The sequence below is a fragment of the Arachis ipaensis genome, chromosome B8 (assembly GCF_059453495.1).
Source record: "Arachis ipaensis isolate K30076 ecotype BB chromosome B8, ASM5945349v1, whole genome shotgun sequence".
NCBI lineage: Eukaryota > Viridiplantae > Streptophyta > Magnoliopsida > Fabales > Fabaceae > Arachis > Arachis ipaensis.
Window position 1 is genome coordinate 21,659,761 of NC_142443.1, and position 13,190 is coordinate 21,672,950.

At 36.5% G+C, this 13,190-nt stretch overlaps 1 protein-coding gene across 1 annotated transcript; it reads right to left on the bottom strand.

The window, feature by feature from the left end:
- Nucleotides 1-9,089: 9,089 nt before the first annotated feature.
- On the bottom strand, nucleotides 9,090-10,897 carry LOC107610690 (uncharacterized). The gene is made up of 3 exons (XM_016312701.1): nucleotides 10,594-10,897; nucleotides 9,522-10,510; nucleotides 9,090-9,413 (listed from the first exon to the last, which is right to left on the bottom strand). The coding sequence occupies exons 1-3, from the start codon at nucleotides 10,895-10,897 to the stop codon at nucleotides 9,090-9,092; spliced, it is 1,617 nt and encodes a 538-aa protein (XP_016168187.1).
- Between the last annotated feature and the right edge of the window lie 2,293 nt (nucleotides 10,898-13,190).

Sequence of the window (13,190 nt, forward strand, 5' to 3'; positions counted from 1 at the left end):
TAAGAAAAGTCTTAGAAAATGATCTTTCAAAGAGCCTCCAATAAGCCAGACATCCTCTCAGAATCTAGTTTCCCTCCCATCGTTGACCTCCATAGACAATCCAGTGATCAACTTCTGTCTAACTTGTTGATTCATGAACTGTAGTTGACAAACATCCTTTCACAGACCCCCTAGTAGGCAGTTCTTGGTTGGACAGAAGCTCATTTGGATTTAGGTTATTACATGAGCATACCACCTTTTTCCAGAATGGACATTCCTCCTTAGAAAAGCGCCACCACCACTTAAATAGAAGAGCTGTGTTGCGTATCATAGCATCCCCAACTCCTAACCCGCCTAATTTTTTAGGAGCCTGCACTACTTTCCATTTAACCAAAGCCATACCATTCCTCTCATCCTCCTTACTCCATAGAAATCTTCTCTGTAAAGAGATCAGTTTCTCTGCAACACCCTTTGGCATCTTATATAAGCTCAAATAGTAAACCGGAAGGCTATTCAACATGGATTTAATGAGAACCAACTTACCGGCCTTATTGAGAGCCTTGGCTTTCCAGAGACTAAGCTTATCCTCCACTTTGTCTATTATTGGCTTCCAAGTCTTAACCAACCTCGAGTTTGCTCCTAGCGAGATACCCAGATATTTGACTGGAAGAGTGGCTGCCTTACAGCCCAACACACTACACATTAGTTGTACCCACTGCTCATCACAGTTAATAGAAATCAAGCTAGATTTGTCAAAATTAATGCTTAAACCCAATATCAGCTCAAAGCAACAAAGTAGCCTCCTGTAATTCTTGATGGTCTCTTCCTCAGGTGGGTAGAACAATATAGTATCATCTGTAAACTAAAGATGCAACAACTCAATATGATCTCTTCCAACCAACAATGGAGATATGCGACCATTTCTAACAGCCTTTCCAATCATCCTATGTAGGACATCCACAACAAGAACAAATAAAAATGGAGATAGAGGATCACTTTGTCGCAAGCCCATTTCCATTTTGAACGGCTTAGAAGGCGAGCCATTTATCAACACTGACATAGAGTACGTAGTAACACATTCCATAATCCATCCCTTCCATCTTTGTCCAAACCCTATCTTTTGCAGAACAATGTTGACAAAACTCCACTTGATTCTATCATATGCTTTCAGGAAGTCTAACTTTATTATTGCCACTTGCTTCTTCTTTAGTTTGATCCACTGGACCGTTTCACACGCAATAAGGGCCCCATCATGTATCTTCTGACCCTTGACAAAGGCACTCTGTGTCTCACCTACTAATCCTGCCATAAATGCTCGCATTCTCCTAACCAACATCTTCGAGATTACCTTATACACACACCCCACCATCCTAATCGGACGAAGGTCTTTGATTTCCTTAGCCCTAGTAAACTTGGGGGCCAACGCCACCCAAGTGACATTAGCATCTGCCAGTAACCTGTAGGATTGGAAAAAGCCTAGTACCACTGCGGTGAATTCAACACCAATTTTATCCCAACACTTTTTAATAAAGTTCATGTTGTAGCCATTACTACTTGGAGCCTTGGATGATTCACAATCCCAAACTGCCTCTCTAACCTCCTCAAGTGTCGGTAGCCTCTCTAAAGCCAATGCATCCTCCTCACAGATCATTTTTACCAGACCATATCTGAAGCCCACCATAGGAGACTTCTCTTGGTGATACAACTCCTTATAAAACCCCCTTATGGTAAGCTTAATCCTAGCTTGATTCCTTATCAATCTTCCATTAATAACCAGAGCATCGGTCCTATTATTCCTCCTTCTCGCAGAAGCTAAGTTTTGGAAATATCTCGTATTTTTATCCATATCCCTCGCGTGCCTAGACCTCGACATCTACTTCCAATGTAGTTCTTTCCTCACATACCATTCCCACAACATGCCACTAGTGCCCGCTTTCTTGCTTCCACCGTTCCATCATAATCCCCATCACCGACCATATTATCTATCTTCTTAATCTCTTTCTCAAAGGCAAGCCCATTCAACTGAAAAGGCAAGTCCATTCAACTGAAAAGGCTTGACCTCAAGCCCGTGGCTAGAGGATGGTTGGAGTTCATCCAACGCTCCATCATCCCTACCAGCAATCGGTCAGAAGTAACCATAGACCGAGCCATCATGATTCATTGTATCATGATTGGGAGTGAGGTGGAAGTACATAAGGTGATAGAGGAGAAGCATTCCACCCAAGCAAGGTTGGCATTCCTTCACCTTATTTGTCACCTATGCAATTCAGCTGGAATTGTCATAGAGGGAGACATCTTCATTGAGGAGGACAAGTCCATCACTAAGAAGAGGATAGAGCAAACTAGAGAGCATGCACGTGAGCTTGTGCAATCGCCTCAGCAAGAAATTCCTGAGATACCTCAAGGGATGCAATTTCCTCCTCAAGGCTATTGGGACCAATTGCATAATTCTCTTGGAGAATTGAACACTAATATAGAGCAATTGAGAATGGAGCATCAAGAGTATTCCCACATCCTCAATGAAATAAGAGAAGATCACAGGGCTATGAGGGAAGAACAACAAAGACAAAGGCGTGACATTGAAGAGATCAAGCACTATATTGGATCCTCAAGGAGGAGTACTAGCCGCCACCATTAAGGTGGATTCATTCTCTAATCCTATTTTCTTATGTTATTTTTCTTTTTTCTGTTATGTTTTATTGTCTGTTCTTTTGTTCTTATTGCATGATCATTTATGTCTTAAAGTTATAATATGTTCCATATATCTCTCACTCTACTTAAAAGAAAATTTTATTTGAAAATAATTGAGAGATACATGAATTTCAAGTTTTATAATAAGAATAGTCAATTATTTTGATGTGGTGGCATTGCTTTTGTTTTCTTAATGTATGAATAAACAGTGCATATTTGAAGTTGGAATTTTAGAATGTTGGCTCTTGAAAGAATGATGAAAAAAGTGAAATATTATTGATAATCTGAAAAATCTGAAATAAATTGATTCTTGAAGTAAGAAAAAGAAAAAGCATGTCAAAAAAAAGAAAAAAAAATATATGCATGCGAAAAAAACCAAAAGAAATAAAAAGCAGTTTAGCTCTTTAAACCAAAAGGCAAGAGCAAAAAGCCAATAACCCTTTAAACCAAAAGGCAAGGGTAAAAGGATCCAAGGCTTTAAACATCAATGGTTATGAGGCCTAAAAGAAACAAAATCTTGGCCTAAGCACTTCAATTGAAAAGTGTCCCTAACTATATGCTTGTGGTGTGAAGGTGTCAAGTGAAAAGCTTAAGACTGAGCAGTTAAAGTCGTGATCCAAAGCAAAAAGAGTGTGCTTAAGAACTCTGGACACCTCTATCTGGGGATTCTAGCAAAGCTGAATCACAATCCGAAAGGGTTCACCCAGTTATGTGTCTGTGACATTTATATATCCGGTGGTAATACTGGAAAACAAAGTGCTTAGGATCATGACCAAGACTCTAAAAGCTTTGTTCAATAATAAAAAAGAACTAAATTAGGAGAGTCAATAATTTCATCTGGATTCTAAGTTCCTAACGATGCCAACACTTCTGGGTTTTAATGGATAGTGAGATGCCAAAACTATTCAGAAGCAAAAAACTACTAAGTCCCACTCATCTAATTGAAACTGAGCTTCATTGAAGACTTTGAGATTTATTGTATCTTACTTTTCTTTTTATCCTACTTTATTTTTAGTTGCTTGTAGACAAGCAACTATTTAAGTTTGGTGTTCTGATGAGCAGATAATTTTATACGCTTTTTGGCATCATTTTCATAGAGTTTTTAGTATGTTTTGTTCAAGTTTTATTAAGCTTTTATAGGTTTTATTGCAAAATTTACATTTTTTATTCTACTTTGAGTTTTTGTATTTTTATGCAATTTCAGGTATTTTCTGGCTGAAACTAAGGAGCTAGAGCAAAAGTCTGATTTAGAGACAGAGAAAGTGCTGCAGATGCTATCCGAATCTGACCTCCTTGTAATCGAAAGAGCTTTTCTGGAGCTACAGAAGTCCAAAAGGAGTGTTCTCAATACTTTGCTTCAGAATTGAAGGTCCAAAACTGGCGTTCAACGCCAGCCTGCAGCCCTATTCTGGTGTCCAACGCCCAAAGGAGAAGAGAACAGCATCCAACACCCATAAAGGACCCCTTAGCCAGCGTTCAACACCCTAGAGGCCTCTTAGCACGTGGATCTCAATTAAGCTCATCCCAAACACTCACCAAGTGGGCCCCAGAAGTGGATTTTAGCACTAAAAGACTGTTTTACCCTTCTTATGTAATCCTTAATCATTAGTCTAGTATTTATTTGAGAACTTTTACACTTTTCAAGAGTTTTACAGACTTTTTGACACTTTACATGTTTATGATTGTATTTTCTATCAGTATGAGTTTCTAAACCTCCTAGGTTGAGGGGAGGAACTCTGCTGAGTTTTATGGATTAATAAAGTACTACTGTTCTATCTCAATACGTATTTGATTCTCTATTCTAAGATGTATATTCGTTCTTCATCATTATGAATGCATTAAACTGGCACAAGATTATCTCATTCTACATGGGTTCAGAGTGAGTCTTTCATCGGACAATGATGAACCACTAGCTTGATCATACATCTCCTAGACGACTAATCCACAACTTCGTTGGGGACTTCTCGAGACACCAGTTTAGCCGAGATTTGGGGAGATTAGAGTCTTTGTGGTAGAGGCTAGAACCAAAGGCGCAGCATTCTTTGATCCGGAAGATTCGACCTTGTCTGTGGCATTTTGAGTAGGATCACTAAGGAGAATGAACTGCAGGAGCTTCACCCTCAATCAGACTGGATCCGCACTAACCCTAGGGTTCAGATCTGGAGGAGCATTGGCAATCTCTTAAGAAAGGCGTTGATCACGTACAGCCTGCCATAGAAAAAATCATTCACAATTGAAGAAGATCGTAAGACCGGATTGATCCAGAGGAACAAAGCATCTCCAAGCCTTAACCATCTTTATATCATTGCATTCACCATCAACTGAGTAACGTTTTATTTATTTTCCTTTTATGTGAATTAAACAAACAAACAACTCTTCTATCCACCTGACTAAGATCTACAAGATAACCATAGCTTGCTTCAAATCACAATCCTCGTGGGATCGACCCTGACTCACTCAAGTATTACTTGGACGACCCAGTGCACTTGCTGGTTTAGTTGTGCGAAGTGTAATTTCGCGCTACCACCACCTCTCAAGCGAGTCTCCAAAAACTCCTCAAGCCATTCGAAGTTAACCCGAGCTCTATCAATACGACTACAGGAGCGTCCTCTAAACCATGTAAACTTTCGGTCAGTAATTGGCAAGTCCACAAACCCATGTCGTTTATCTAATTCTTGAAATCTTCTGCTGCCAAAGGTAGGCTACCAGTACCTCGCCTCTCCTCCACCTGTACAATCTCATTAAAGTCCCCCAAAAAACAACAGGGACCCTGAAACAAACCAGCTACGTAACTCAACTCCTCCCACACAACAAGTTTCTCATATCGAGTATGTGCACCATAAACCAAGAAAAAAGCACAATTAATATTATTCTCTGACAAAACCCCTTCAACACATAGCCATCTCTCACCTTTATAGCAATTTCTCCTTTTAAACCATACATCATCCTATATTAACAACAGTCCTCCAGATGCACCAATAGACTCTACATACTTCCAGCCCGCATCATTTCCCCAAATATCCAACACATCAAACCTTATTACTATCTGCCTTTTAGTCTCAACTAAACCTAACATATTCAACCTGTGTTTTCTCCTAAGGTCCTTTACCATCCTACACTTTCCATCACCCCTTAACCCCTAACATTCCAGGAACAAAAAATTTTTTAAAACATTATTACACACCTTTTTGTGAGTTTTGGGCCTACTTCGTCTCGCTTTAGCCTTCTGTTTTGCCATCCTTTTTTTATAAGCAATTTCTTCATTTTGTTATTGGAGAATAGCCATAATGTCGTCTTCTTCATTATATAGCATTGCTCCTGATTCCTTCGCTAACTCCCAAATCCTTTTGTTTTCCATCAATTGCTCCTCCAACTTTGAACATTCATTATCACTAATCTCATCATAAATAACATTCCCTTCTTCCCGCATACAATCTTCTCTGTCATGATAATCCTCTCCATCGTCCTGAACCATTAGATTTCTGTCGCCAATAAAACTGGTTTCTAGGCTTTTATTGACTAGTTCTTCGTTAGCCTCACCACTGTTTTCAGAGACAGCTCCATCAACATATTCATCATTAGCCCCTACGTTTGCAACCTCATTCCCTTGCAGCCCATCAACCAACATCACTGTCCCACCATTCCGTTCATAATGTGTACTATTACTACAAACCCCATCAGCACGTCGTATATAAATATATATAAATATTATTATTATTATTATTATTATTATTATTATTATTATTATTATTATTATTATTATAACAATGGGATGAGACAGCCATTTTCTTACCCATTCCATATCTAAACATAAAATAAACATGTTGACTCAAATTCATTCTATACCTCTCTTTTTTGGATCATCACTCTATACTTGATTAATGGATGAAAAAATTCGTGGGACGGATCTGCTCGATTTACTATTCCTATGAATTCAATAATTAATTAAAGAGAAAGTATGGAAAACAATGATTTTAGTATACAAGGTATATAATAGGATTAAAAAAAGATAAAATTAAAATTAAAAATAAGATCATTAATTATTTAATTTTAAATTTTAAATTTTAAAAAATTAGGATTAGCATTTAAATTCATTCAAACTACATACGGCTATTCCTAATCTCATCGTAACCTCCAATACACGTCTAAAACTCGCCGCCATCTTCTCTGGTCCTCACATCACGCTGCTGCACTCCCCGTCGGCCATACCGATGCCGCCGCAGCCTCCCACCGACATTGCCTCCACCTCTGTCGGTCAACCCAACGCGCCTCGTCCTCTGCCGCTGTTTTCGCGCCACTCTTCTAGCAGCCATAATCGCAGATGGCAAGTCCTACCTCCCCGTCGCGTGTCTGTTGTGCCAGGCTTGTCTCTCTTACATGCGCCCTTGCAACCCCAGGCCGACTGTGCCACCGACGCCGCGATGGGTTCCTGCATATGCGGCCAAAAGCTCAATGACGCCGTTGTTTGAATTAATCGTGTGAGTATGGTAGATGTGACGCACGCGTGTTTGAAGGCAATATCAAATCAAACACTTAATTGCTTACTTTTGATTCTCACTCGTGTCTCTTCCTCTGTTCAAGCTTTTTTTTTTCATTTTTTGTTTCTCCAGTTGTATGGTTACATCAAATCATAAGACTCATATATCAAATTATACATTTTTTTTAATAAAAATTAAATTATTGGATGATCATAGTTGCTTCTTTTGTTTATTCATCTCCTTCTTCTTTTATTTTAATTGTCAATTTAGGATGGCATTTTAATAGGTATGCAGATGGTTATTTTAATTTTTATGTAGATGATTATTTTAATTGGATTAGATTTATTTATATATAATTAAAATATGTTGGATGCTCAATTTATTAGGTATGCGGATGATTATTTTTATTCTTGAATGGATAGTTATTTTTACTAAGGGTGAGTGGCGTGTGGCAAGCCAAGCAGTGAAGTGGAATGATTATTGATGAAGGCGGGGTGGCCACCAATTGAAAAAGAAGAGAGTATTAGAGTGAAATGGTTTAGTAAATTAGGATTTCGGATGGTTATTTTTTTGAAATAACTAACTTAATTTTTAAAAAATTTAAAATTTGATATAAAATAATTGAATAAAAATTTTTAAATTTAAATAATTTGTGGAGTAATTTTTATTATTTATTTCTATTAGACTAAATAACTAATTTATTATACACATTGTCAAAATTTTTTATTATCTCCTTAACAGCAGAAATTAATTTGATTATGGAGAGAATAATGGTGATAACTTTGATTATGGATGCATGGTGAGTTTTTCATCAATGTGGACCTGGGAATTCAGATACCTGCAAAACGCAGGTAACGTTTTGCAGTGGCCAAAAAAATAAAAATCTACAGACCTGCAAAACGTAGGCTGCGATTGGACTAAGCAACAAAACCAGGGTCCAAAACATGGCCTGCATACTGAGAGGGACAGTGTTGACCAGCATAGAGCTAAGCGAAACGCAGGTTGCGTTTGTCAGCCCTGCACAGCCAAACGTGGGTTGCGTTTTGCAGCGTTCCTAGCTGCATGCGCGCCACATGTTGGAGAAAGCTGTTGGCGCGGTGTTTAAAATGCAAAACACAGGGGGAGAGTTACTGAAGAGTAAGTGTTATGTGAGGGAGTTACTGGAGTGAAGAGTGAAGAGTGAAGAGTGTTGTTGTGTGAAGAAGATTGTGGGAGGAAGAAGAAGAGTGAAAAGCTTAGCTCCATTTGGTTATTAAATAAAAAATGGTTCAAAATTTTACTAAACCTGAAGATCACATTATTGAGTACTTAGATCATTCTTAATGGGTAAGTAATTTTTTTTTTAATTTTATGAGAATAATGTTTAATAAGAATAATGTTTATGAGTACTTGATCATATAATACTGTTTAAATTTTATGAGTACTTGGATCATATAATACTGTTTAATAAGAATAATGTTAACGTTATGTTTTTGTAATGAAAAATAAATAATATTTTATTATTATTATTATTATTATTATTATTATTATTATTATTATAAAATACTGTGTAGTATTTATAATTAATTTTTAATTATAAATAAATAAATAAATATTTTTTTAATATTTTATAATTAATTTTTAAGATAATTATTTAGTTACCGTTATTGTTAGTTATTATAGAATATTGTATAATGTTTATTATTATTTTCAAAAAATGAATAATAAATAATTATTTATTTATTATATTTTAATAATTTATTATTATTTTTTAAGATAATAATGGTAATAATGTCGTTTAGTTACCGTTTATTATTATTATTATTATTATTATTATTATTATTATTATTATTATTATTATTGTAGCTATTATAGAACTGTATAATATTTTTTATTATGTTGTGATAATAAATGGTAAATAAATATTATTTAGTTGCCGTTTTGATATTATTATTATTATTATTAACGTCGGAAGTTTTCTTTAACTCTCTTCATTGCAAATTCTGAATACGTGAATTCGTTGCGGAGACGTTCATGAGCCTTGGTACTCTTCCGAGTAAACAACTCATTCAGCCGATAGAAAGTTGACCGGACAAGGGCAGTCACAGGAAGGTTGCGTGCACCCTTCAGGACAGAATTTATGCACTCTACCAAGTTTGTCGTCATATGTCCCCAATGATGACCACCATCGAATGCCAACACCCATCTCTCAACACCGATCTCATCGCACCATTGAGTATATGCCTTACCCCGCTCTTTAAGCCTTTGGTAGTTTTTGTTGTACTCCTACTCCATTCTAGAATAACCTGTAGAACAAACCATTTAATCATAAGCAGATGCCACAAATTTACTATAAATAGAGCCATAACAGCGAGTTGAAATACATGTGTTCACCACGAGTTTATACAAATATGGAGCCTTGAACCTCCTTAAGAAGTTGAACCCGATGTGCCTGATGCAGTACATGTGCCACGCCCTTGGTGGTGACCATGCACCATTACTGCGAGCTATTGCAGCGTCGATGGAGGTATGGCGGTCAGAAATAATACCCACACCATCAATGGTAACAACATATCGCCGCAAGTTAGTTAGGAAAAACTCCCATGCGTCTGCTGTCTCGCCCTCGACAATCACAAATGCAATAGGCACAATGTTTTGATTCCCATCTTGTGCAACCGCTACCAGAAGTGCACCTTTATATTTTTTGTACAGGTGCGTGCCATCAACCTGTACCAGTGGCTTGCAGTGTCTGAATGCTACAATACACGGATAGAAGCTCCAAAAAACGCGGTGCAGAACTCTTACACCCTGAATCTCCTCACTCTTACGATAAACGGGGAGTGTTTTAATTTGAACACGAGACCTTGGCATCTTCACTGTCATTGCTTTCAACCATACTGGCAAAGTCTGGTAAGAAACTTCCCAATCACCAAAAACTTTTGCGACAGCTTTTTGCTTTGCCAACCAAGCCTTGCGGTAACTCACAGTGTAGTTGAACCTACCTTGGACTTCTGCAATAACAGATTTCACCTTTATCGCGGGGTCTGCTTCGACCAACGGCCTAATGGCATATGCAATTGTGTTCGAGTCCAACTTGGCATGATCTTGTGAAATCGTGCCCATGGTGCACGTGTGCTTGCCATTGTATCTCCTGATCTCCCAACAAGCTTTTTTTCGAATCAAGCTAGCTTGGATAAGCCAGTCGCACCCTGCACCATACCCTTTGCATTTCGCATAGAATGTCTGCGGCTCAGACTCATACACAGTGTAATCAACTCCTCTAAAGATGGTATAGCTTTTGATTGCAGATATCACCGACTCTCTCGAACCAAATTCCATTCCGACCCTAAACTCGCCATCTTCCTTCGCAGCGTTGCCTTCACCTACGACATGCGCACCACCATCAGTCAGACAAGGAAAATAAAATAAGCACTATAGAAAACTTGAGTTAATAATCATAACATACTCGTATTCGCATACTCAGGAAATTCCGGGGCATGCATGGCTTCGAGATCTAGAGTCCGCATAAAAGACGGAACACCAAACGGGTGCTGGCTTACAATCGCATTTGCTTCATTTTGCACCGCCGGATTGCCTGCCAAGTCTCCATCATCGTTTTCGTCATCGACTTCATAGTTAGCTTCGAATTCCTCTTCACTGTCATTATTATCTTCTTCCCAATCTATATCCCCGACCTCATCAACATTGACCTCCTCCCCGACCGCACCCAACTCTGACTGCTGTTCGAACTCAATGTATAGCTCTATCATCGGCACATGAAATCGGGTTTGTTGATAAATACATAACATCTGCTACATACTGGCATCGTCAGTGATGGGCATCATTTGAAACTGTATCAGCCCACCAAATACTTGTACAGGATTCCTGTATAAAATATTGCTCACCCTTTTTGAAATGTGGCTTTGAATGTTATTACAAAGTCCATTTTGCAACTCTACAAAACTCATGGTACATGGAATAGCAAATGACAACGGACATTCACAAACAAAAGTTACTCCCTCATGTGTGTTTGGTATAACCTCGTTGTTATAATATACTCGCAAATTTGCAATATTTTCCATAACTGCAACCTCACCTAATCCGATTTTTTTGACACACCTGACTGCCAAAAAAATTCAGCACTACGACATATGTGTAAGAAAGAAGAATACAATGAGTAGAAATGGAGTAAAGCAAGCTGAATGAGAGTGTTGTTTCGTATTTATAGGTCGAATCCGTGTTTAAAATATTTTTTTAAAACAAAACGCAACATGCGTTTTTAGTTTCTCCAAAAAAAAGGCTGACAGCCCATAAAACGCACCCTGCATTTATGAAAAGCTGACACCAAAAAATAAAATACAAGATGCGTTTTGTTTATTCAAAAAAAAAGTTTTTTATGCCCCCATCAAAACGTAGCCTACGATTATGTTAAAAAGAAATTTAAAAAAAAAATTAAAACATTTTGAAAAACCAAAACGCATGTTGCGTTTGTCTTTTTCCCTCAAAAGAATAAATAAATAAAAACAAAGCTAAATGTAACCCATATTTTGAGTAACTTTCATAGCAGGAGAAATATTGGTCATGCATCCATTTTATTGAAACACCAATACTAAACCCATAATGAATAAAATGAGCCCTTTAACAGATTCTTAATTAAAATAGCGAAAAAGCGAACGTTATAAACTTATAATAAATATAATACATAATTACATTATACCCAACAAAAGTAGGGCATGTCCATTTTAAGATTTTGCATGTATATATGCACGTTCACTTGTCACTTTTTGCAGGTGTGATCAGTCGTGTCATTATCGCTTGTCTCCTTGAAGTGTGTACTGTACAATAAGGTACATATGGTACGTTTTGAAGGCGCTATTATTTCCCCAAAAGTAAATCAATTTGGAAAATATTTGATTCAACAATTTATACGAATAAGGTAGGTTTGCTTAATCATGCCAGTAGAAAATGTTCGTGCGATGCGTAGTGCTCAGTATATATATCAAGGATCCGAGAATCGGATCGCTCTATAAATCGGCCGAGTAAATGATTTAATGGTTCGATAATCTAGTTAGAATTAAATTGTGATTAATCAGTTTAATTAAATATACAATAAAATTATAAAAAAATTAATATATAATTTTAAATATTTAATTTAATATTTTTTAAATTAATAAAAAATTAAAATTTAATAATTTCACACAATAAATTATTTATAATTTATTATTAAAAATTTATAAATAATTTTAAATATTAAAATTTATAATTTAAAAAAAATCAAAACGTATATAAATGATAAATATAAAATGTTCTACCACTAAAAGAAACAACATTAAACAAACAAGCTAAGTTTTCAACTAAACAAAAATACTACTCATCAAAAATCATAATTATCATTAAGTGTTTCAATGTCTCCATGATAAATAAGTAATCCAAAGCCATCATATTCAGATGTACCACCAAAAGAAGTATTTGAGGATTCAATTACAACATCTGGCATATCGACTTCAATTTCCAAGTCTCCTCCATTTAATAAAATAGAAAAAAATTAATAAAAAATTAAAATTAACAACGTATATCTTTATAGAATAAAACAAAGTTTGCTATGTCACTCATCATTAGGATACGAAGACATAGCATTATCATTTTATATTAAACTTTCAATGCCTAAAATATCTCCATTAGTAAATTCAGGATCATCCTCATCTGTCATTACCCAAAAATCTACCGTGTTAATGTTTTGAATGTCAATTGGATCATAATTCCTCTTCTTTCGATGCAACCTAGATTGAAGGCGTAGGTTGTAGGTCACATAAATAATGTCACTTAGCCTTTGATACTCTAACCAGTTCTTTCTCCTTGAATGAATTTGTTCAAAAAAGTTGCAGTTCCTCTCACATCCAGATGAAGAAGATATTTGATGAAGATCAGAAGGCAAATTGTCATTTTTTGTAAATTAGGAGAACTCCCACCATATATATAGCCTCCACCATTCACCTACATAGATATAAAAATAAAAAAACTGTTTAATGTTTATCACTCAACGTATTAAACTTTCAAACTAAA

Bases quoted from the DNA above. Each gene is read 5' to 3' on its own strand.
- LOC107610690 (XM_016312701.1), bottom strand. From the start codon at position 10,897: ATGATAGAGCTATACATTGAGTTCGAACAGCAGTCAGAGTTGGGTGCG. The intron at 10,511-10,593 runs GTATGTTATGAT...CGCATGTCGTAG, and splicing joins TCCTGAGTATGCGAATACGA to GTGAAGGCAACGCTGCGAAG. The intron at 9,414-9,521 runs GTGAACACATGT...AGAATGGAGTAG, and splicing joins CATATTTGTATAAACTCGTG to GAGTACAACAAAAACTACCA.